Source organism: Bradysia coprophila (genome assembly GCF_014529535.1).
Source record: "Bradysia coprophila strain Holo2 chromosome X unlocalized genomic scaffold, BU_Bcop_v1 contig_12, whole genome shotgun sequence".
NCBI classification, from domain to species: Eukaryota; Metazoa; Arthropoda; class Insecta; order Diptera; family Sciaridae; genus Bradysia; species Bradysia coprophila.
Window position 1 is genome coordinate 6568614 of NW_023503293.1, and position 25742 is coordinate 6594355.

General features: G+C 37.2%; 3 protein-coding genes and 1 long non-coding RNA gene across 4 annotated transcripts; 1 reads left to right on the forward strand and 3 right to left on the reverse strand.

The window, feature by feature from the left end:
* Positions 1 to 1704: 1704 nt before the first annotated feature.
* Positions 1705 to 8227, forward strand: LOC119067358 (cyclin-G-associated kinase). Its single transcript, XM_037170269.1, has 13 exons — positions 1705 to 1945; positions 2797 to 3033; positions 3096 to 3226; positions 3305 to 3769; positions 3839 to 4238; positions 4310 to 4605; positions 4669 to 4970; positions 5032 to 5414; positions 5488 to 5742; positions 5811 to 6100; positions 6172 to 6606; positions 6674 to 6835; positions 7829 to 8227. The coding sequence occupies exons 1-13, from the start codon at positions 1813 to 1815 to the stop codon at positions 7937 to 7939; spliced, it is 3600 nt and encodes a 1199-aa protein (XP_037026164.1). The 5' UTR covers positions 1705 to 1812; the 3' UTR covers positions 7940 to 8227.
* A 4416-nt stretch (positions 8228 to 12643) lies between these two features.
* Positions 12644 to 13828, reverse strand: LOC119067359 (RPII140-upstream gene protein). Its single transcript, XM_037170270.1, has 5 exons — positions 13608 to 13828; positions 13378 to 13543; positions 13217 to 13305; positions 12872 to 13142; positions 12644 to 12806 (listed from the first exon to the last, which is right to left on the reverse strand). Exons 1-5 carry the CDS (start codon positions 13766 to 13768, stop codon positions 12693 to 12695), a joined length of 801 nt encoding a protein of 266 aa, XP_037026165.1. The 5' UTR covers positions 13769 to 13828; the 3' UTR covers positions 12644 to 12692.
* A 4708-nt stretch (positions 13829 to 18536) lies between these two features.
* LOC119067369 lies at positions 18537 to 19002 on the reverse strand. The gene is made up of 3 exons (XR_005085927.1): positions 18845 to 19002; positions 18700 to 18779; positions 18537 to 18626 (listed from the first exon to the last, which is right to left on the reverse strand). It is a non-coding gene; the product is annotated as an uncharacterized LOC119067369 (long non-coding RNA).
* A 3577-nt stretch (positions 19003 to 22579) lies between these two features.
* LOC119067361 (multiple inositol polyphosphate phosphatase 1-like) lies at positions 22580 to 24419 on the reverse strand. Its single transcript, XM_037170276.1, has 5 exons — positions 24068 to 24419; positions 23908 to 23999; positions 23483 to 23836; positions 23191 to 23418; positions 22580 to 23115 (listed from the first exon to the last, which is right to left on the reverse strand). The coding sequence occupies exons 1-5, from the start codon at positions 24267 to 24269 to the stop codon at positions 22627 to 22629; spliced, it is 1365 nt and encodes a 454-aa protein (XP_037026171.1). The 5' UTR covers positions 24270 to 24419; the 3' UTR covers positions 22580 to 22626.
* Positions 24420 to 25742: the final 1323 nt, after the last annotated feature.

Below are 25742 nucleotides of genomic sequence, written 5' to 3' on the forward strand. Positions count from 1 at the left end.
ACTTATAATATCATCCCTGCTAGGTGCTTTGCTGCAAAGTAAAATCGAAAAGCTTCGGTTGAGGATACCTCTACTAAGCCAACGCCAGAGTTTTGAAAATTGGTAAAAAACGGCGTCTTTTCAAAATTTGACTGCTCAAAATCTTGCAATGGCGTGACTTAGTAACAAGTGACGAAAAAAGAGTAGCGTTGGAATAGTAGAATATTGAACATGTCTTCTATCATACTCATTGAATAAATGTTTTCTATACATGCAAGAATGTAATAGAAACAAATAACTTATGGGCCGAGGGGAGCCTCGTTCACTCAATCTTTTCTTGCGATCGAAATTTCTACAACAAAAACTTAGAGTACGGCGCGGCGTATGATTATATGAATCAGTTCATCCGACAAGTCAATTACAGTGTTCCGAATATCATCAAAAGAATCTGGGCAAGAAATCAAGACCATCAAGACTGGAATCTCGTGCTTCATACTCATTAGGTTGTTTTTCAAAATTTTCGCTCTAGTTGTGTAACATGTAGAAATTCGAATTGATTTGATCAACGCACTTCAAGCATGAGTGGTACTCTAAATAGGGTACTGAAACTGGACAGTTTATCGAACAAATTTCGGCACTGTGAAATGCTCTGGAATTTTTTTTTCATTAGAACTCTATTTGCGTTGATTTGATGAATAATTTTGTTCTTTGATAATGAAATTACAGTTGGCTGTTGATGGTCTGTATATCAAACGATCTGTTAAAGAAGTCCAGAGAACTTAAATGCCGTTAGCATAAGTTTGGTAACTTTTGGCAAGAAAAAAGCGTTACCTAATCTTGTTGCATATGCATCATCCATCGCTATTTGCTTGCATGCTGACGGTAATTTTTAGCATGTCTTGGACTAGAAAAATTGAACACCTAAATTGGCTACGTAAACACTGGTAGGTTGGCTACTTTTAAGATTTCGACGAACTGACTTTGACTAAACTATTCAGTTAAGGTAAGTGGCTACTGGCATACTGGCTATGACTACTCTCACTCGCTCCGAATCAAACATTTTAAGAAAAACTATTTTTTTTTTACTAAATTGAGTTGTGTTAACACCGTTAACACTGCTTCAACTTGAATTTGTGAACGAGGTATCATTTCCAGACACAAACATTTTATTTTTTAAACCTATTAACGCCGTTATAATAGTTAATCGTTGATGTGGACCATTTTTGTGACAACGTTTACAACCCACAAATCATTTAATGATCTGATCATTTTCTGAAATTTGTGTTCTCTCCAAAAAAACCATCAACCAATTCACACATATATATTTTAATGGGCTGGACACGTAACACTATAATAAGACAAAAGTTAGCAAAAGATCACTGATTCAAAATGTATCAAAATTTGGAGACTTTTTGACGTCTGACATACGAGTGGTGTTAATGCTAGGAGTAGTGCTATGGTGAAATGCTTCAAAAATATTGCAGCATATTGCAATACAAATTTAAAAGGAAACGGAAAGAGATAGAAGATTTCGTAATGAGAAAATCAATACAAAATCTTTTCTATCGTTTCGAGGCTGTTTAACCTTATAATGCACGGTAGAATACACCCCCACGAGAAATTACATTATTTTCAAAACTTCAACCGAGCCCAAAAGTAGTTAGTTATGCCTGTCGGTAATACAGCAAGTTCTACACATCACATCCATACAAAAAAAATCTGTTCCTTACTGTCACATCGAAAATCGTAGAGTGACAAAACTTCAATGGCGTATCATCAACACTACACAATTGATAGCTGTTTTGGTTGAAATAAAGGAAACCCCCACACAAAATGAGTGAATTTCTGAAATCAGCGATGGGCTATTTCAATTCGGGCACGAATGGCACCTTTGACAACGAATTTGTTGGCCAGATCGTCGATGTAGGCTCTATTAAATTGCAAGTTAAACGAGTGATTGCTGAAGGTTAGTGTTGCTCAATGATTTTCTTACATACACACATCTCTATATTACATACACACCCCTTACTCCCCAATGTTTTTCTCGTCAGTGTAAATAAAAGATGATTTTTTTTTGGTCAAAATTGCATTGATAATTTTTGTCTTTATTTCGAATCGATTCCGAACTCTATCGAAATGTTATGTTTCGCGGGTGTGCATTGTAATTTTGTGGCCACATACACACAAAGTGGCATCGTCCAGACATGGGATATTTTAGCTGAAAATTGCGTTGGTTGATTCACCACTTTTTCTTGATGAGTAAAAAAAATCAATTTCGCTTGCTCATCATCTGGCGAATATTCCGAACACATACAAGTTGATATAAATGTTGACCTTAACCTTTCTCACTGTTTCCGCGTTTGTTTCTTTGTTGTAATCACAGCACGGTTGTGACACTTCCTATGAACTGTTTTCATAGAATCTACCAATTTCTTTGACGATTTTTTATTTCGTCCCAAATTTCTGACTTCAACATGAACAGTGTCCTAAAGTAGTATATGAAAAAAGCGCCTAGCTTTAATTGCACTATTTTCTAGCATAAATCGTTGTTGCCCGAATTTCCATTTCTCAGTTTGAACAGGGCTGGTTAAAAAAAAATCAAAAATGTGCTAAACGACAACAATGAAATATGTTCCAAGTTAATTGTGACCTGAAATCACAGGCAACACAAAAAAATGAACGAAAAATCACAATTTCGTCATTGGTGTGTACCTGTTATCTTCTCACCTAAAACCATACATACTACAACCACAACCGCAACACTCATGTGTCATTTCAGTATAAAATATTGATCCGTTTGATCCATGCAAATTGTAGGTGGATTTGGCTTCGTATTTGTCGTCCAAGACTTACAAAATGGCGAAGAGTACGCCCTAAAAAGACTGCTAGGAGCTGATAAGCAAGCATGCAACAACATCATACGCGAAATCAACTTACACAAGCAGGTCTCCGGACATCCGAACATTATCAAGTACATAGCCGCAACGTATATCGATCGAACTGGCAGTGCACAGGGAAATGCAGAATATTTACTAGTTTCGGAATTGTGCAAAGGTTCCCATAACAAATCGGCGGTGATATGTTCATGAGTGTAACATTTGATGCCAATTTTTCAGGTGGATCGTTGATAGACTGCATGGGCACTCAGTTAGAACCGGAAACAGTATTGAAAGTGTTTTACCAAGCGTGTCAAGCAGTAAAGCATTTACACTCTCAAAGTATGCCGATCACACATAGAGATATTAAGGTAATTGTGGCCGGCCGACTGAATATTTACGCATTGGGTGGATCGTCGGTCAAGATTTGAAGATCTCATTAATTGTAGATTGAGAATCTATTGCTGGGAACCGATGGACTACTGAAACTCTGTGACTTCGGTTCAGCGACAACTGATGTTTTTTACCCGGATGTAACGTGGAATGCTCAAAAACGAGACAATCTCGAAGACCAACTGGCTAGTGTAACGACACCGATGTACCGATCGCCCGAACAGTTAGATATGTGGGCGAACTATCCGATTGGAGTCCAAACCGATGTTTGGGCATTGGGCTGTGTTCTGTATTATTTGTGCTTTCGAAAGCATCCGTACGAAGATTCGGCTAAGCTCGGCATTATAAACGCCAATTTTACCATGCCCGGTGATGCTCGGTATTCCTGTTTTCATGACGTGATCAAGGGATGCTTTCAGGTAGATCCAAATAAACGATTTGATATTTCAACCATTTTGGATCGGCTGGCTGCAATATCCGAAACGAAAGGTTGGCCGTTGAAAGGTCCATTGAATATAAAAGTGAGACACCACACTGCATATTGGGGTTAAATCGGTCGAATTTTAAAACATTTTACTCTGAATTCACAGGGTAAACCATTAAATACTCCGCCAGCGGTAACACCAAATCCCAGTCCAATGCATTCGGCGAATAGAAATCCACAATCGTCAAATCAATCACATGTACATCCACCGAATCGTCCCGCACCGCCGCGGCCCGAAACGATCAATCATTCAAATAGATCAGTTCCTCAACGTCCACCAGACATTACTAGAATCAATAATTCGCATCATCAGGACGTTCCATCCTCGGCTAGCATGGGTGGTGGTTTGTTTTCATCAATCAAAGGTGGGGCTGGAAGTTTCTTAAAAAATTTGAAGGACACATCGTCCAAGGTGATGCAAACAGTGCAACAGAGCATTGCACGAACGGATCTCGATATCAGTGCCATAACATCACGTATAATGGTCATGCCATGCCCATCTGAAGGTGAGTTCGAGACACAATTTTTGATGGGAAATTTGCGGTGATTGTAGCATTTCATTCTCTTACGGCAATAGGACTGGAATCAGCTTACAAGACTAATAGCATTGATGACATCAAGCTGTACATTGAGAGTAGGTTTACGCCAGCGAAAATTAGTGTTTACAATTTGGGCTCAAGAACTTGTCCCCGGCTACCGCCTCCGATTCGGACCATCGAAGGCAGTTTTCTATATCCGTTACAAATGCGAGCACCACTATTAGCCGGATTGTATTCGATGGTTGAAGACATGTTTGGATTTTTGAGTGCTGATCCGAAAAGTGTGATATTCGTACAGAGCGCTGACGGCGGAAAGGGTACAGCAGCGATGATTGTAAATTTAGACACAACCGAAAAATTCACGTCGCAGTCTCACTCATTGTTCCTTGTCTTTTAGGTTTGTGCTCTACTTACATACGCCACCCTAGTGGTCGAACCAGAAGATGCCATGCAAATTTTTGCCGTTAAACGAGCACCGCCCAATCTGAGACCATCGGAACTCAGATATTTATATTACATGGGAGATTTAGTTCGGTCAACGCCACATTATCCTCATTACAAACCCGTTACGTTGATGTCAATTACATGCAGTCCCGTTCCTCGAATGACACGAGCCCGAGATGGTTGCCGAGTGTTCGTGGAAGTGTCGTGTAACGATAAAGTTATTGTCACAACGCTGCAAGAATACGACAGAATGAGGTGAGTCTCCCGCGCTCTTTTGTTCATTCATTTGGCGCTTAATTGCTTTCGTTCCCTACAGATTATACCATGCCAGTGAGGGTCAATTTACCGTTAATTTGAATGCAACCGTTTGCGGTGATTTCATGATATCCGTGTACCATGCACGTAACGCGCTGAAAGGAATGGGACGACCGCAAGGCATAAAAGTTTGCCAATTCCAAATGCATACCGGTTTCATAACTGAAGAAGAAACGCTTATACATCTGGACAAATCGGAACTGGATGATTTACCGGACGATGAACACATTCCAATGAACTTTTCCGTATCCGTTCCAATAGCGGTTAGTTCGTCCGAACGGCCTCCAGCAAGCAATCCACCCTGGATGTCGAATAAATCGTCTAGAAATGCGTCGTTGCTGTTCTCTTCTCAATTGGAATATGAAGAGAATGTGGAAAATTTCAGTGAGTGAAACCGTTTCCCATTACAGGCCATTACATTCGTCGATACTCAAGCGATTCCAACGTATTTTTACAGTCTCAAAACCAACTGCAAAATCATCGTGTCCACCTCCTCGACCATCTAATCCACCGCCGAGACCAGTTGCACCGCCTTCACCATTACCGCCAAGATTAGAACCGGAGCAGAAGGCCGAAGACGTTGACTTGTTGAATATCAGCCAACCGAAACCAGAGACAATAGCGAAAAATCTTCCGAAAGAGCCCAGTTTCGATCTGTTGGGCGGATTCGAATCATCGGCGCACACACAGCCACCACCTCCAGACGTTATAGGTAACTACACCAATCAATTCACAATAAATTTGACTTTTCTGATTTGGCAATTGTTTCGAATTCGACAGGCAATGCACCGAAAAATCCTCCAGGCCTAGACGATATTTTCAATTTAGGATCATCCCAACAGTCATCCGCCTACGACGATCTGAATCTAAACTTTAACGCTTTCGCTCAACCAAATCCGAACGTTAACAGTCAAAGTGGCAATGGGATATCGTATGAGAAAAATAGCATGAGCTTCGATCCATTCGGCAATGGATTCGGGGATAGTGGTAATGTGCCGTTGAAACCTATGAATCCATCACAACAACCAAGTAAAGAATCATCACCACAGCAGTCACAGCACCCGCAACCGGTAACGATCAAGCAATCCGAACCAAATGTTTCCACTATCCTTCTTATGAGTTCAATTTCTCTATTGCACAGACAAACAGAGATCCGTTTGCAGATATCGCAGACCTAGCTTCCGGCCTGAATATGAATTGGACAGCAACACAACCGCAAAATGTCAAATCAGCAGGACCCAGTCCCTATGCAACAAATGTGTCCAGTCCGTCACATCAGTATGGAAGTAGCACGTCGTCACCGCGAGCTACACCATACCATCAAACGAATAGTCCGAGCGAACCGCAACAGCCGTCAAAGCCGGACTACAGTCGATCTCATTTCGACCAGAGTAATGGTACACAGAAACCGAAAACCGGCGGTGGCCTTGGTGGCGACATTTTCGCCGACATTCTCGGTCAGCAGGGCTACAATTTTGCGAGTAAATCGAACACAGGTCCGCGATCGATAAATGAGATGCGGAAGGAGGAATTGATCAAAGATATGGACCCAGTCAAGCTGAAAATATTAGAATGGGTGAGTGGATTTGCCGCTGTTGTTAAGTTTTCGTTGAATTAACAAACCAACCTTTACGGCTTCGCAGACTGAAGGGAAGAAAAGTAATATACGAGCGCTAATGTGCTCGATGCACACAGTTTTATGGGCCGACGCCAAGTGGGTGAAATGTGAAATGCATCAATTGGTGACTGCAGCGGATGTGAAGAAAATGTACCGGAAAGCCTGCTTAGCCGTTCATCCTGACAAGGTATGTTTCTCAAAAGCAATTCTTAAAAAGAAAAAGAAAATTAAATTTAGCTTGTTCCCGCGACATCTCGAAGACTAATGAGCCACCACCTTGTTCAGATAAATAATTTTGGAAAGAACGGTAGTGTAGGGTTATACATGGAGTGTCCAATGTCCGAGTCGAGAAAAATCACGAATGTAATGAAAAGTATTCCAGAGAGATGAGAGTGATCTTGAGACAGTTTTTGTTCGAAATGGTCACAGACGATGATTTCTAGTCTGTCCTCCACGATGTAAGTAGACAGTAAATGGTTATGACATTCTTTGAAATGGCAACATTTCGTTTAGTAGACACCAAATTAGTACTTCTTTAGTTGTGAACATACTTTTCACTATAAAAACCGCATTCACATGATGTTATGTTCATGTTATTGCTATCGACAGCATTCTTTCATAACTGGGAGATCTTGTGCATTTCAATACAACTGAAAAATCACCTTCGCAGAAGTACTGAATGTCAACCAAAGACCTCGTAACGTATACATCTGTCTTAGGTTCTCTTAAGATATTAACAGTAAGAATATTAAAAGGCTTACACACGTCCTAACGGGCTACTGTTCACTTAATTATCGCTTGTTAGGTTTCAAGGATTTACCGAACTGTGACAAATGCGAAGACATAGAAACACCTCTGCCATTTGTGATAAAATTCCTGCGTAACGTTATGATCCATCAGAGGGCCAAGGTGCTGAGACCCTGTGTCTGATTCACATTATCCTAATATGTTGTCAGATTTAGTATCTCAAAGTTGTAGCTTGTAGAAGCATAAAACCCAAGTGATGAACATTGATCCATTATCCACTCCACTGGCTGGGCTGTCAACCCAATTTTCGCATTCCGAATATAGAATCAGTGACGACCGAAAGACTACTATTAAAATACGTAGTCCAAGACTGGAAAAACATAAAAACTCGCCAATAATCTCACCGACATTTGTTTTCGATTTACTTTTGCAGCAAATGGGCACGGAAAATGAAAATGTTGCGAAATTGATTTTCATGGAATTAAATAACGCATGGACCGACTTTGAAAATGACGCATCACAACAAAATATATTTGCCTCGTAAATTGCAATTTAAAAGAAAAAAGTGGAAAAATTTATTCTTTTTTAGTTAACCAGATATACAAATGTTCGCAAGTTATTTCAGTTTTATGCTAAAAAAAATGAAAAAAAAAATTTAAAAGAAAAAATCTTGAAGGACTAGATTTGTCTCTAAATCGTTTTAAAACAAAAAAAAAATAAAAGAAGAAAAAGCAAGAATAAGAGAACTCTATTAAATAGTAATGAATGTATATTTTGTTGAACTAATGACTAGATTAAAAAGAAGAAAATATATTTATTAAAGAATTCTAAACAAAATAAGTAAAATAAAGAAACTAAAACTCTTATATAAAAAAAACAAACAACAACAAAATTAGTAGACGGATTTACAGTTTCACTTACTGTTGTCCAAATAAATTGATGTAAAAAGAACTAAAAAGTCGGAGTAGGTCTAGTGATCAGATAGACCGAGAACACCCGTGAATATACAGTTCCTTATAAAGCAACTGCTCGAAACCAATATGCCATTGTTACACTACCTAAGAAGCAGATTACATTTACTGTAGTTCAATTTTTACCGATATCTCGGCAGAGCTAAAAACGGCTAGAAAATAGTATATTTCGCACCTAGAACTAAAAGTCTTTTTTAGCGTGTGAGAATACGCTAAAAAAGACTTTCAGTCCGTGGTACGAATAATATTTTTCATATCCAACGGAAAAAAGTGCGACTTCGTCGTAGGCATGAAAAACTAATTATCAAAAGCTCTCGTCAGTCAAATCATTTAAAAAAGAAAATCTGACCCGATATGTGTGCAATGTGCTACGATTTTAGTATCTGAGTGCTAAAACCAAACGAGGTAAACTTAGTGCCCCAGCTTTACTCCAACTTTGTCAGACTTTCATCAGCTATTTTTGGAAAATTGATTGGCTAAATTTTCCAAAATTTGCATTTTCTTTCAAAAAATTAAGCAAAATAATGTTCCAAATGTAGGTCCTTTTTTAATAAGTATATGATTTTGAGTAGACAAAATTCACTCGAATTCAAAATACTGATTTGCCCACGTAGAAAACACACTTTTGTATCTAGGCTGTTACCACTGTTACTGCTGTTCCTCTTCGTTTCTCTGATTTTTTTCATTTCGTTTCGTATCCTATTTCAAATGACAAATGGGAGAAATCATAGAAACCAAGAAGAACAGCTAAGATACGAAAATGGGATTTTTTGCGTGTGCAAAACAGTATGTTTTCTCCTACACTGATCACGTAGACAACCTTTGTTTTTTTTGTGAACCTTTTCCAGCAATATATTTGCAACAAAATGGCAAACTGTTAATCCGTCTATAGTTTAACAGAGAATCGTATAAGCAATTGCGGTATATATATTGCACACACATTTTACTTTCCAATCAAATAACTTAAAGTAATCATTTGGCTATTTTACTTATTTGTATCTAATTTCCAATTATATTATCGATTATATGTTTAGGTAAGGGATGTATGCAATCGTTCGCCCAATCCAAAAATAAATAAATAAAACCGTGGCACTGTCAAATGGCTTAGAAAATGTTTAAATGAAAAATCAATGTTTCATTTGTCGGGTCCACATCTTTTTCGATTGGCGAACTAACATCGATTCCTCCCTCATTAATATTTTTTAACTTTAAGTTTAAACGTCCTATAAAAACAAGGAAATTAAAAATAAAATGGAAAAACTAACTGAAAATATTGATAAAATTCGCTTTAAGAAGGAAATTGCATTTTTTTGTATTAGTTCCATAAATTTAATGATGATTAATTTGCATAGCTATGATCAGTTAAGGATAACAATGAAACAAAATGGAAGGAAAGGAAGAAAAATTCATCAGTTTAGAAATTATAGTCTGTGATTTAAGAGAGTATTTTTGCGTCGCCTTTTTTATTACAATTTTTGATCCGATTTTTTTTTTTTAATTTTTAATTTTTATTTCCAATCCGTTTGACTAGGGTAGTGCACGCTAGTTATAACCAATGTTATATAATGAAGTAAAACTAAAATGAGAGAAAAAAATATGAAAAAGTAGAATTTATTTATTCAAGAAATTTAAGTATAAAAATGAAACAAAATTCGTTTACGACATTTTGTTGGTTCCAATGAAAAATAAAACAAAAAGTTACAAAAATTATCGAAAATAAATTTAATGTGAAACACAAAATTATTGTTTCTTTCCAATAAAATGGTAGAAGGGATGTCGTACTACGATGGGGAGCCTATTTTCGAGAATTAAAATTTCCTGAATTTTCCTAACTCTAGAATCGTTAGCTGAGCATGGCACATGCCATCTGAAATTTTCCAAAATCGGTTCATATTCACTCAAGCTATCAAAAATCAGGAAAAAAAATCTTTCTCGAATGAGCATTAGGTCGATTTTGTTCAGCTACGACAATCACTCCTTAATCGAAGATGTATCTCAATAAAATTGAAAAAAAAAAAATCAGAATGGAACTATTGTAACGTAGCATATATGCAGGGTGAAGAGAGTAACACTTACAAGAAAAAAGTGAAACTATTGTATCGCTGCATATATGCAACGTGAAGAAAGTTCCACTATTTTTGGTATTACTCATTAATCAGGAAAATTTTAATTCAGAATACCAAAAATCAGGAAAAAATTTTAGGAAACGTAAATTAGGAAAAATATTTACGAAACCAAATATTGGGAAAATGTGAAATTGGGAAAACATAAAACAAGTAACACGAAAAATATGAAAAGTTGGAAGAAAAATTAGTTTTTTTTTTCATGAGAGTTGCATAGACTCTCACCAATAACTCGCCATTCGATGATGTCGACTATATTCGAGGATGTCAACTACATTCGAGTACATCGTCTTTCTTAGAAGACATCGACTATATTCGAGTACATCGACAATATTAGATGACATCTACAAATATATTGACTATATTTGAGGACATCGACTATCTTCGAAAACATCTTCTATATTCAATGAAGTCGACTATATTCGAGAATGTCGACTATATTCAAGGACATCTAATATATTCGAGGACATCGACTATATTCGAGGACATCGACTATATTCGAGAACATCGACTATAGTATAGGACATCGACTATATTCGAGAACATCGACTATAGTAGATGACATCGACTATATTCGAGGACATCGACTACGTTCGAGGATGTCGACTATATAACGTGACATCGACTATATTCGAGGATATCGACTATATTAGATGACATCTACTATATTCAAAGAAGTTGACTATATTAGAGGACTTCTACTACATTCGAGGATGTCGACTATATTACGTGACATCGACTATATTCGAGGACATCGACAAAATTCGAGAACATCTTCTATATTCAATGAAGTCGACTATATTCGAGGATGTCGACTAAATCCGAGGACACCGATTATATTCGAGGATATCGACTATATTAGAGGACATCGACTACATTCGAGGATGTCGACTATATTACGTGACATCGACTATATTTGAGGACATCGACTATATTAGAGGACGTCGTCTGCTTTATTCGAGTACATCGACTATATCCGGGAATAGTCGAGCATATGACCAATGCTCATTGAGCATATGAGAATATATCGAAATAAATTATGACTCGATTGTACTGGAATTCACTTCATATACATAAGTACAATATTGCGCACGCCAGTAATATTATGTTTTTTACAGATGATGTAGCGCCGCAGGCCGTGAAGAATTTAAAAAAATAAGAAAGCGGGGTCGAGGGGCGGCAGCCCCCGCAAAGGGGGGTCAAGGGGGGAGTATCCTTCCTTGCACGTCCTTATAAACTTTGATGTGGATATTTTGTCCGAAATTTATTTTGTCCCGAAACTCATTACAATTTCTGATTCATGGTTTTCTCAATGCTTAATGCTTCCTAATAAGTGGAGTTCCTGATTTGTGTTTCCTGAATAATGTTTCCTGATTTTTGTCTACTGATTATTGGATTCCTGATTTTTGTCTTCCTAATTAATTCATACATCCGAAATCTAGCAACAACTTTATTACGGACCCCTTACGGACAATTGTATTATAGAGTGAGAATGAGATATTGTTCCTAACCCACTAAATGAACCCTTTTTTGTATGACGAGATTGAAGACCAGCAATTTTGCGTTGAATAACTATTGTAATCTATTGTAATCCGATTTGTAGGATTGTTAAACAATGGAAGACGTAGGAAGACCCAGCCTAATTGTCGTTCTCCACAGAAAACTGCCAATGTCTTTTCCGCCTAAACAATCAAACACATACTGACATCCGAGTTGACGTTATATTTATTGGACATAGGGCATGTGCGTCTGAAGGATAATCCAAAAATGATACAAGAGTGGAGTACGTTCTCCTTGCACATGTGATATTTTTGTCAATATTAATAGCAACGATGAGTGAAGTTGACGAAACTATCCGTCAAAGGCTTAATTCATCGGATTACTTCTTTAGGTCGACAATTTATAAACTAGGAACTCAATGAGTTGTGCATGTATCTCGATAACTATCTACGATTATCCAGACGGAGTATCTCATCTCAATACTTGAACTGAGAACGCCTCAAAGAGTTTTGATTGTGAGATTTCTTCGAAAATTTAGATTCGAGTTTGCCAACACTTGTTCACGAGCTTATTCCTTATACCAAGACATTTCGAAATACTCGATAACTAGTCAAATGTCAGCCCTCTTCGCTACAGATATAAACCTCGGATTACTTTATCTAAGCGTTTTATTAACAATTTCATAATAACACAAAACATTTGACTAATTTCCACCGGATTTTGCGTTCCCATCCAGATCAACGTTCTTCAACGTATTTTCCTTATATCGGTTGCCTCGTTGTTCCAGCAACGGATCTTTTTCGCTTATCGAATTAGCCTGAAAAATATTTTCAATTCCTTACTGTTAGCGAATAGAACTGGTCGTATACAACGTGAACCTACCAGATCTGCTTCCATTTCGATCATATCTCTTTCACGCTTCCAATTGTACTGCCAGTATCTAACTTCTTCCATCGATTTGCCCGAAGCCTTTAACACCAACAACGAACATATGCCAGCCAAACCGCCAAGACCGCAACCCAACAAACCACCGACTGTCATCCCTCTCAATCCGCCGTTCACTTTATACATGGATCCGGTCAATAAGCCAGCCGCAAGATACTCATAGATCGAAGACTTTCCTCGGTACACCGATATTGTGGTCGCGATTCCTCTGAGAAATTCAACGGAAAATTTTACGTGAAAATATTTCCACTCATTCATTGTGTTAGTGTCCAATGTCTTTACACATAGGTGGTAGTGAACATCGACAATCTCCATCCCCATCGGACAGCTCCTTTGGCAAAATTGACTGTGACCTGGTCTTGAAGCTTTTTCTAGCAAAACAAAAAAAGAACGGAGCATCAGTCATACAGGATTATTACTTTACCACCAAGGGTCCAACTGACCTTTGCATCTAAATGTGATTTGAAGGCAGTAGCTTGATTATTTTCCATAAACTCCATGTAAGCTCCCCTCGACTGAATGAATCCTCCGTACACAGCACCAGTAAGAAAGCTCACGAATGCAGTCTGATAAACAGAATTTATTTCCGGTGATATGGTCCCGAATTCGCTGTGATGGCATATCGTAAGTTAACCTTTTTCGTGCGAAGAAACGGAATCGATGTCCCACTTACTCTACAGTGTACATGGCATATAATCTGTCCTTGCCAGTCTCCAGATTCGGCCGGCGATCTGCAAAGGATGCTGCCGTCTTTGAGGATGATTCTGTCACGACATCGTAATCGGCTAGATGAAATGGTGTAGCTATGGGGGCCAATCTGATTACATTGAACATTTTTAATGAAATTGCAAATCTTGTAGCGAAAATAATATCTAAATCTAAATAGAAAAACTGTATGTCAATGTGAGCTGTCACTGCTGTCACGCAACATTTTGACATTGGATGGATTTCCCAGCGCAAACAATATAACTGCACAATAGTAATTTGCGTCAAGGTTCTGAAAGAACAGGTTATGACCAAAGTATATAAACACTGAAGGTAATGCAGACCCTCAGCGGATCAGAGAAATTACGAATCCAAACTTTCAGCTGAATTCTTTTTTTTTTTTTTTTTTTTTATTTCATTTCATTTATTTATTGATAAGATCTCAAATTGAACATAAAAACCGCATAGCTCCAGTATGCTCAATAACAATTCTAAGGAGCTATTTTAGGTACTTAACATAAAATCGAACAAAGTATGAATCAAAGTAACATTGAGTAATAGAAAGAAAAAATTGATAAAACAAAACAGCCGGCTCAACAAAAACTAATTAATTAAAATCAACAGCAAAATAGAATAAAATGGGCAGAAGCAAGGATAGTTAGAATAGAATAAACGATGGTAGCGTTTATAATAAAAAATTCGAAGCAAATTCAAAAAACATAATCGTAATCCAGTACTAAGTCAATCGTCCGCTCCTAGATCAATTACCGTGATCTAATGATTTATCGTGCGTCATTGTTCATTAAATGCAAACTAAAGTTAAGGTTAAAAGTCACTCCGCGCTAGCAAGTACGCTTTCAGTCCACGTGTGAATTTTTCGAGTCGAGTTTCGTTCTTAAGCGTCCGAGGCAATGCATTAAAAAGCGTCGGTCCAGCATACTGCAGACTACGCTTACCATAGTTAGACGAAACTAGTGGCCTCTTAAGAAGGTAGGAGAACCTCGTACCGTAGCGATTCACATTGTCGAAAAATTCCGAAGAATGGTGTTTCGAATCGTGCAGACAACAATGCACATATTTACATACTGCGAATTCATAAGTCTTAGGAATCGTAAGCACGCGGGGGAACTCAACTTCGAAAAGCTGCTTAGTAGGGTAACGCGATGGCAGCTTGTGAGCGGCTTTGAGAGCTCTTCTATGTAGAACTTGTAACTCATCTATCACAGTTTTGTTGGCAGAACCCCAGACACCTGCGCAATATGTAAGGTGGCAATGTACAGTTGAAAAGTATATAAGACGGAGAATCTTCACCGGCAGAAAACGAAGTCTTTTCATAACACCGATACCACGGGAAATGGTACCACATATACCGGCTATGTGCTCATTCCAGTTGACAAATTCATCCAACAACAACCCCAGACACCTGGCCGAGGCACTCACCTTAATCGACACACCATTGAAAAAGAGTTCAGGCAATCCATCAATTTTGACGTGCGGCTTACGGAAGTGAACCACCTTGGTTTTCTTCAAATTCAGTGTCAGCTTGTTAACTCGAAAATACTCAGCAACAATACGAAGGTCATCTGAAAGGTTACCGACGTTGTCAGAGATCAAGGCTGAAGACACGAACATGTTGGTATCGTCGGCAAAACCGAACGGCGAAGACCTGATCGGCAGATCGAAAAAGTCATTTATAAAGATGATAAAAAGCAGCGGTGAAAGTACACCTCCTTGCGGTACACCAACCGTTACGTCAGTCATTTCGCTCCTGACCCCATTACACTCTGTACACTGCTTTCTATCGCTGAGATAGCTCCTTATTAGACTGAGCGCTACTCCACGGATCCCGGCAATTCATTTTCGTATGTTGTCTAACCTGTCTAACTTAGACTTGTGCAACATGACGGCCCCAAATACTTCCAATTCACCACTAAATACAACTTGACGCAAACGAATTTTATATGTGTGCAACATAACGCCGCTAAATCGTACCAGATTCACCACTAGATGCAACTTGACGCAAACGAATTCAATACGTGTGCACATGACGGCGCTAAAATTCACCTGAAAGTTTGGATCCGCGTGTAACTGCGGATTTGCATTACCTTCAGAGTTTATATACTTTGGTTATGACAACCACGAAGGCGGTGACACCAAATTTTATAAACAGATAGTGTGAGAAATCAACTTGAAGAAAATATTTTTCTCGAAAATTCGGAATTTTGATTTTGTTAAGTTCCATTTTACATATAGACTTCGCAGCCGTTGACGCAATTGTGTGTCACCGGCTTCGTGATCAACTCAGGGTTGTCTTAACCTGTTCTTTCAGAAGGAAGGAAGGAGTTTGGTTTGTTCCTACTGAATTCATTCTTCTACAAACTGTGTAAGAAAGGAGTTTCCCTTGTTCTAACTAAATTCATGTTTCTACAAAGCGTGTAAAGAAGGAGTTTGAATTGTTCCTACCAGGGCCTATTTTTAATTCATCATTTCATGAAAATTCAGCAATTTCATTAAAATTCATTAAAATACTTTAAAATTCTTTAGATTTCATGAAAGTTCGCTGAACATCAGTTAGCTTCGTTTTAATAATTTTGATGTTTCAACAATTCTGAGTGTAGCCAAGGCTGTATACTTTGGGGAGGTCACGCGGCTGCTAGGAATTTCGCGCCCCGTCATTCACAATAATTGACAAAATGACATATTTTGTATAAGGAAAATGTCACTTTGTGGGTTACTGTGAATGACGCGCGCGAAATTCCTCAACACCAGGTCACGCAGATCGCCATTTTATTAGATACGCGGGAACACACCTTTTCCATACAAACAAATTCACCAAAATTGACTTTGTATGGCGTGATGAATTTTTTGTATGAAACGTGGTGTGTAACCCGCGTATCTGCATCTGCGTGACCTCCCCAAAGTATACAGCCTTGAGTGTAGCCACGAATAAACTAGGCACCACCTGTTGGGTGGGTCAGATCCCTTGACTGTTTGTCTGAGCTTCTCAATAGTATTTTTATTGACAATGATTTATTGATTTATTTCAATGAAATGTAATTTTGTATGTAGATTGCCATGCCACAAAAACGCATTTAGAAGAAGAACTACTAGAACGGTCTAATAAATCTCTCATTGATGATTTAATTCTGTTTAGTTTCACTGAAAATCTTCGAAACTATGTATATAAAATGCCCCGGTAAAAAATGACGTATGTATTCAATAAAATTTAAACTTCACACTCGTTAATTTTTGTTCTATTTATTCGGTTTTGTTTACAAGGCAAAGTCACATAACAAGAAAAATACTATTGAAATAGATACAAAAATTCTGTTAGCAACATCAGGTTGTTCGTTAGACTAACATAATCTATCTTAGAACCTAACCTCAGGAATTGATTCCATTCTCCACCAAACATTTTGTTTTTAAATCGGTTGAGAATTACTCCAGTTGTAGTGTTAACAAAAAGCTGAAAAGGCTTCTTCGAGAACTACTCCCAGATGGTTGAACCGATACCACCCATTTTCGAATTTGACCTGAGGATTTCAATACTTCGTCGACTAAAAAAAAGTTTTTGAAAATCGGTTGAACTTTGCTCCAGTTATCGTGTCAACAAAGAGCAGAATGGGCTTCTTTCGAGAACTACCACCAGATGGTTGCACCGATACCACCCATTTTCGAACTTGACCTGAGGATTTCAATACTTCGTCGACTAAAAAAAAGTTTTTGAAAATCGGTTGAACTTTGCTCCAGTTATCGTGTTAACAAAGAGCAGAAAGGGCTTCTTTCGAGAACTACCACCAGATGGTTGAAACGATACCACCCATTTTCGAACTTGACCTGAGGATTTCACTACTTCGTCGACTAAAAAGAAGTTTTTGAAAATCGGTTGAACTTTGCTCCAGTTATAGTGTTAACAAAGAGCAGAAAAGGCTTCTTTCGAGAACTACCACCAGATGGTTGAACTAATACCGCCCATTTTCGAACTTGACCTGAGGATTTCAATACTTCGTCGAATAAAAAAAAGTTTTTGAAAATCGGTTGAGATTTACTCAAGTTATCGTGTTAACAAAGGGTACAAAATTTTACATTTAACGTTTTTTCATCACATTTCCATATATTTTTAATCATAGTGAACGTGTTATGTACAGTGTATTTGTTTTCGTAAAACCCATGACTTACAGTCAAGGGAATTACACCCTGCTGGTGTCGCCGAGGAGGACCCTCGTTTGCATGTTTTTTTTTTCTAATTACAGTGGTCCCACTAAAATATTCGAGTCCTTCGGTAGGACATGTAGGACAATATTTTCACATCAAGAATACTAGGACTTCTTCATAGTCAGAAATTGTTTTCGGTGATATTATATTGAATTCTATTTTATGTCAGCCTATTACATCGATTAGTACTGCAAAATAATTGAGAACATGTACTACTGCAAATACTTGAGAGTAAGTGATTTTCACTAATATTTATCGACGTACAACAAGAAAATAGCAAGTAACTATTCCGCACAAAACGCAGAATTATTATAATTACTAGTCAAAACTTCAATCGCGCCAGTGAAAATTTATTCTACATCATCTACATCTACGTAGCATCACTCCAATTTTCCTATTCGTATTTCGGTGCCTAACGTAATTACGTAATTCTACCTTTCTTGTTTCTCTTTTCTGAGACTTGGAATAAGGCTTGACTTCTTCTTATGGGCAAAGACCGATTTTAAGGCTTTTACGGCTAATTTTCGGAATGATGACAAACTCAACACTGTCCAATATCATGACCAGTGTTGTGGTATTATGAGTTAAATTTTTAAAGAGCATCACTCTGACTTTGGTTTATATTCTACTTCTCATTCATTTTAAGATTTTTGACTTGCGTCTGAGCATGTAGTAAATTTACGTGGGATTGGAAAACTCCTCGGATTGCTCAATATTTTTTATTCAAACCAAATATTTCGGTCTCATATTATAGACCATTATCAATGGTAATCTGAAACAACAACAATTTTCATAATTACATAATTCGACAAATGTTCAACAAAATTTACGTTGACACGACATACTTTTCGGGTTACGTATTACAAATACATAGTCATGAATGGCCACAAATTGTGTAAAACAGTCGTGGCGGGAATACTTTCTTCTGCAATTAATTCATTAGGACTAACTTAACAATCATTCTTTGATAATTACACAAACTTTGGTTACCTCAAATATGCTTTGAGCACTATCACAGATTAACGTTCATGAACAATCTAACAAATCGAAAACAACCGGACAATCAGCAATAAATTAGTCAGATAAACAAACTAAGCTACACCATGAACGGTTGTGCATTATCACACCGTCGTTACGAACTAAATCAACCCGTGCATCATCACTGGACTGACACGCTATTATCGGAACGTGTCTTTGATAATGTTACTGTATGTGTTGGACAAGAATTTACATTCTTGCTGCTTATTGATCGTATTAGGTACAGTCTTAATCGCAATCATTTCCATAACGTCTCTGTTGTGCCGTTTAGGTTCTTTGCACAAAATTTTAACATTATCCCAATTCACTTGATGCCCCGTTTCAATAACATGTTCACACAACGCGCTATGTTTATCATTCTTCACTCTGCAATTGTATTGATGTCCATCAAGACGCTTCTGGAGACGTTGAATTGTTTGACCGATGTAAACTTTGTCACACGAGCAAGTTACTTTATATATGAGTCCAGATTGAAGCTGAGTCGGAATTGCGTCCTTAAGTTTCGTGAACAATATTTGTTGCAACGTATTATCACCTTTACCGACCACTTGAATGTTCTGTTGGACAAACTCTTTCTTAATTTTGTCAAACAAACCGTCAATGAATGGAATAGCAACATATTTGACATCGGCTTTATCCACTCTTTCGTTGGTTTTTTTGTCGTTGAAGCTGTTAACACATTCATTCATCACTTTATCAAGTAATTTGGCTGGGTAACTGTTGTTCAGCAATGTCCTTTTAATCAGATCGAAATTCTCATTGTGGAACACTGGAGATGACAATTTCAGCATTCGTTCTGTTAGTATCGTAATCGTGTTTCTCTTGTAGGTGAATGGAAGACTTGAATGGAAATTAAGATATCGTCCCGACCAGGTTTCTTTGTGATACCAATTGGTAGTGATAAAACCAGCGTCATCACGTATAACCAATGTGTCTAAGAACGCTAACTGTTTGTCACGTTCAATTTCCATTGTAAACTGTATATGTTCGTTGATACTGTTGAATGTGTCTAGTAGTTCATCTGTTTTGTTTGCAGGACATGCGGTGGAGCTATCATCAACGTATCTGTAGTAGAAAGGTGCACGTATTTTTGACTTTATTGCAACTTCATCCTCGATCATTTCCATCACCAGGTCAGCAACAACTGGGCTTACAGGTGAACCCATCGGCGTTCCAAAAGTTTGGTGATAAATGGTGTCATTGAAGCTGAACGTGCAGTTTTCTAACACTGCTTTGAGCCCCTTCAAAAATTCGGTTTTGGGTAACGACGTGAATTTCTTGATCTGAAACCATTTTTTGTCCACGGCTTTATACACCAATTCATTAGGGATGTTCGTGAAGAGTGAAATGACGTCTAGTGATACCAAAACGTAACCTTCTGGTAACACTGTGTTCTTGATCTTCTCTTTAAATTCGAATGCATTTTTGATGGATTTTCTCGTCTTCCCTGTCACGTTCTTTAACACGTTGGCATACATTTTCGACAGATTATATGTCGGACAATTAATGCAATGGTGATGGAAATGATCGAGGATGAAGTTGCAATAAAGTCAAAAATACGTGCACCTTTCTACTACAGATACGTTGATGATAGCTCCACCGCATGTCCTGCAAACAAAACAGATGAACTACTAGACACATTCAACAGTATCAACGAACATATACAGTTTACAATGGAAATTGAACGTGACAAACAGTTAGCGTTCTTAGACACATTGGTTATACGTGATGACGCTGGTTTTATCACTACCAATTGGTATCACAAAGAAACCTGGTCGGGACGATATCTTAATTTCCATTCAAGTCTTCCATTCACCTACAAGAGAAACACGATTACGATACTAACAGAACGAATGCTGAAATTGTCATCTCCAGTGTTCCACAATGAGAATTTCGATCTGATTAAAAGGACATTGCTGAACAACAGTTACCCAGCCAAATTACTTGATAAAGTGATGAATGAATGTGTTAACAGCTTCAACGACAAAAAAACCAACGAAAGAGTGGATAAAGCCGATGTCAAATATGTTGCTATTCCATTCATTGACGGTTTGTTTGACAAAATTAAGAAAGAGTTTGTCCAACAGAACATTCAAGTGGTCGGTAAAGGTGATAATACGTTGCAACAAATATTGTTCACGAAACTTAAGGACGCAATTCCGACTCAGCTTCAATCTGGACTCATATATAAAGTAACTTGCTCGTGTGACAAAGTTTACATCGGTCAAACAATTCAACGTCTCCAGAAGCGTCTTGATGGACATCAATACAATTGCAGAGTGAAGAATGATAAACATAGCGCGTTGTGTGAACATGTTATTGAAACGGGGCATCAAGTGAATTGGGATAATGTTAAAATTTTGTGCAAAGAACCTAAACGGCACAACAGAGACGTTATGGAAATGATTGCGATTAAGACTGTACCTAATACGATCAATAAGCAGCAAGAATGTAAATTCTTGTCCAACACATACAGTAACATTATCAAAGACACGTTCCGATAATAGCGTGTCAGTCCAGTGATGATGCACGGGTTGATTTAGTTCGTAACGACGGTGTGATAATGCACAACCGTTCATGGTGTAGCTTAGTTTGTTTATCTGACTAATTTATTGCTGATTGTCCGGTTGTTTTCGATTTGTTAGATTGTTCATGAACGTTAATCTGTGATAGTGCTCAAAGCATATTTGAGGTAACCAAAGTTTGTGTAATTATCAAAGAATGATTGTTAAGTTAGTCCTAATGAATTAATTGCAGAAGAAAGTATTCCCGCCACGACTGTTTTACACAATTTGTGGCCATTCATGACTATGTATTTGTAATACGTAACCCGAAAAGTATGTCGTGTCAACGTAAATTTTGTTGAACATTTGTCGAATTATGTAATTATGAAAATTGTTGTTGTTTCAGATTACCATTGATAATGGTCTATAATATGAGACCGAAATATTTGGTTTGAATAAAAAATATTGAGCAATCCGAGGAGTTTTCCAATCCCACGTAAACTTCTCATTCAGACGGAAAACATATTAATAGTTTTATTATCTGATCTATTACTTCATTCGATCGAAGATTTTCAGAGATTGATTTCAGAAATCTTTTACTTCATTTGTTTTGAACATGCTTTTTGCTATCAGTCAGAGCTTGTCGTTTATTATTGCTGTCGTTGTCGATAACAGATGACAGCCGTCTTTAACATAACTATCGAAGACAATATGTAACCAAGGGGCGATTCATTCACATATTGTCTCAAAATTGTTCATACCTTGAACGAGAAGGAAAATGTCGTAATTATCTACATACTACTCATGAAATTGCAGATGAAAGAGCAATATCTAAAAATATAGAGGTTTAATTTTCTTCTTCCTCTTCCTCGCTTAATATTGGCATACGAATTTATCACATACTTTATCAAGTAATTATAATAGTGAAAAAACATAACCTCTCTAATATAATTCACACTCGGACAGAGTGATTCCCTTTATGGATTAACTAAGAGCACCTAGACATTTAAGCAAATCGAATTTTCCGTTTTTTGGCAGTTCACTTCGTAGGGAATTTTAGAATTTGTCGATCTAACACTGTATAAATTCTATAAGCCACAAGCAATCATTCTTCAGAGCAGATTTGAAGTTTTTTTTTTCAGATTCTACAGAGAAAAATCAATAATTTCTACAAAACAACTTTTTATTCAAATTCAAATTTCCAATGTTGTAAATCGCTAGGTAAATCGTTCATTCTTCTCCATGACAAAAGTTTGTATCACATTCAGCATTTCTAAAGCGTGCAAATACATTTAGCATATCGGACAATTTACACACTCCATCAGCTGAACACCAATCCAAGTGCAGAGTTTGTTCATTTATGAAAAATTTGACGTTTGATTCGGTGCCGCATTCGTATTGAATAACAGCTAAATTGGCTGCAGAAGGACTGACAACGCTCGTTTTCCACTTCCTGTCATGCATTTCATTGAAATTGTCCGACTGCGGTAACTTTTCTCCTTTAAAAGCCCCCAGCGTTGCCAAGACTTGTTGGACTCTAGTTGAATGCGTGAAATAAGCCGTTACTATTGGAGATTCATTCGATTCTAAACGGTTCAGTAAATCCTTGACTGCATGACATGCAATGTTTCTATTAATATTGAATACTTGGCTGGATTTATAGAGCATTCTCACGTCTTCCAGGTATTCAAGTAGTACAAATTGAAATGTGGTGAAAAGCTGGAGAATTAAAATTGAAAGAAAGGAATTTGTTAAAACAATTTTATTCGCATTACTTAAACTACCATTTCTCACCGAGCACCAGGCACTGCCAACATTTATATTCCAAGCTTGTTCATTTCGACAGATATCGTACATATTGATAATGTCATCTACTTGCAATGTTCCATTGAAACCGAAACGTAGATTGATATCCTCCACCATATTCACGAATAATTCGGATCTTTCGAATTTTTTCGGCTCAGAATCTGGCATATTCACAGACTCTTTCAAATCGGTCCATTCCGGACAATATGAATAGGTCTGAACGAGACAAACACTTTATTCAATTCGGTGGCTTGGTAATTTGAAACTGATAAACACTTACTTTGAGCAGTAACTCGGGACCACCGTCTGGTAGTGCGGTATTTATGTGTTGATGGGCATCTTCACCGAATAATGCATCGACAAATGAACGAAAACTGTCTCTTGTTCGATTTTTTTCTGTATGCCCGAAATGAAATTCGTTTGGATCGTAGCTACGATTGAAAAGATTCGGAATGTGTTGTTGATACTTGAGTGCAATATGACGCAATTCTTCAAATCCTTCCTTAGACAAGTCGGATCCACGATCACCAGTAACAGTGCGGTTCCATGTCCATTCTTTAATTGCTTCGAAATCGTCAGAGCATAATGGATTCGTTGACAACGCGTTAATGTTTGCAATAAGTTCTTTGTGCAACTAATTTGATCAGATATTCATCACGTTAAATATTTGAATAACCTCAATTTTTATTCTAATTCTTATTTCACCTGTTCCACTCTTCGAAGTGGCTTTTGTTCTTTAGTTGAAGGTAAGCGTAATCCGTGCCGTGCCCAAATGATTGCTTTGGAGGCTACACAATCTGCCAAATCATTTCTTTTTGTTTAGTTCAACTTTATAAATTTACTTGAAGTCGCTGATTGTACTCACTTGGAAGCACGAACTCATCGTTCGAATGTGGCAGATCTTTTGTTGCTATTCTGTATGCAGTTATTGTTGCAAATAATTTCGCTTGTGGTCTTTCTTCATCAGTAACATAGCAGTACTCGACATTATCAGAAATATTCTCTTGTGAACGGATCACAATCAGCTGATAGATGAACAACAGAAACGCACATCGAAGAAACGACATTGTTGCAAAGCACTAAAATTTTACTGGATCACTCAAAACTAAAAACAACACTGTTGTATGCACTACAATATTTATACCGAGCACTTCATCCCCTCTTAATTTCCATTTTCGAAGAAAACAGAAAGGTCATTAATAGTCGGTCTAATTAAATCTACTAATCTAATACTATTATTGATACTAAAAATACTTTGCTACTATCTGTTGAAAATTGTTATTTTTTTTATATTTGGGAGTGGTATACCGAGCCGAGCCGAGAACAGATATATCGAGATAAACAGTTTTGCCCTAGAAGAGATAAGTGCGAGATTATCGTACTAGGCTGATGAAATAGAGAACGTCAGAAACCTGAAAGAATACTGTTACGCTAAAGGCTAGGCATTTTGCATGGGTCTATTTTTCACGCATTTTGCATGTATTTTTCACCAACTTACTCATCTTAAAAAGTGTAATATTATGTGAATGGTTGTTGTTGCATAGATCGTTCCTTCGTCGACTACTATTTTAGTTCAATGAAAATCAGGTACTTACTTGAAAAATGAAACACAAAATGACAATCTAAATAGCATTGAAAATATAAAAACAATATTCAAATTTAATACAAAAATATGATGACTTCGATTTGGTATTAGAAAAATTCATCAACTTAAAATATAAGTCGCGAAGCGTTATCTTGTTTATGCAAAATTGACCGATTTTATAAGTAGACCGATAGCCTTTTCGAATAAAAGTTTAGTATTGTTATAAAAACCTGGTTTAGCTGACAAACTATTAAAAAAATGTTTTTTTAAATATTTTTTTTTATAGAAATTAGTTTAAAAAAATCATTGTAGAGATGGACTCATGAAGAAAGATATTTTTTCGAGTACGGAAACTCTAAATAAAAATTAAATGGGAAATTATTTGCAAACTGATGGGGATATTTCGTTTGTTGATGATTTGAAAATACCGTGTCCAATCATTCAGAATTTTATGTTATCACAATGTTTTCTTTAGGAAAATGTTCGGAATTAAAATTTCACATCATTATCAACAATAAAGTGTCAATGACAGTTTTAATTGTTTTTCTTACATTTGTAACCCTTACACTATATACTACTTTATAGTATATTACTATACAATGGAAGGAATTTGATATTTCGTATCCAGATACGAAATATGAAATTATTTCCCGAGCGTAGTATAGCGTTTTCCTTTACGAAGGAGGGAAAGACTTTTCTCTATGGACGGAAAGTTCATTTTCCCTCCCTAGTAAAGGAAAATACTATTTCCTATTAGCGTATGCGATTCCAGACCTCGCCTTCGGCTCTGTCTAGAAACTTCTCACACGCTAAAAAAGACTTTTAGTCCTAGGTACGAAATGTACTATTTTTAAAGCGTGAGAATATTTTCAGAGGCACTTAGACGCGTATTAAAAATACAAATTAATATTTTTTTCAAGCGATAATAATTTCCTAACGCATGCTTAAAGGCTTT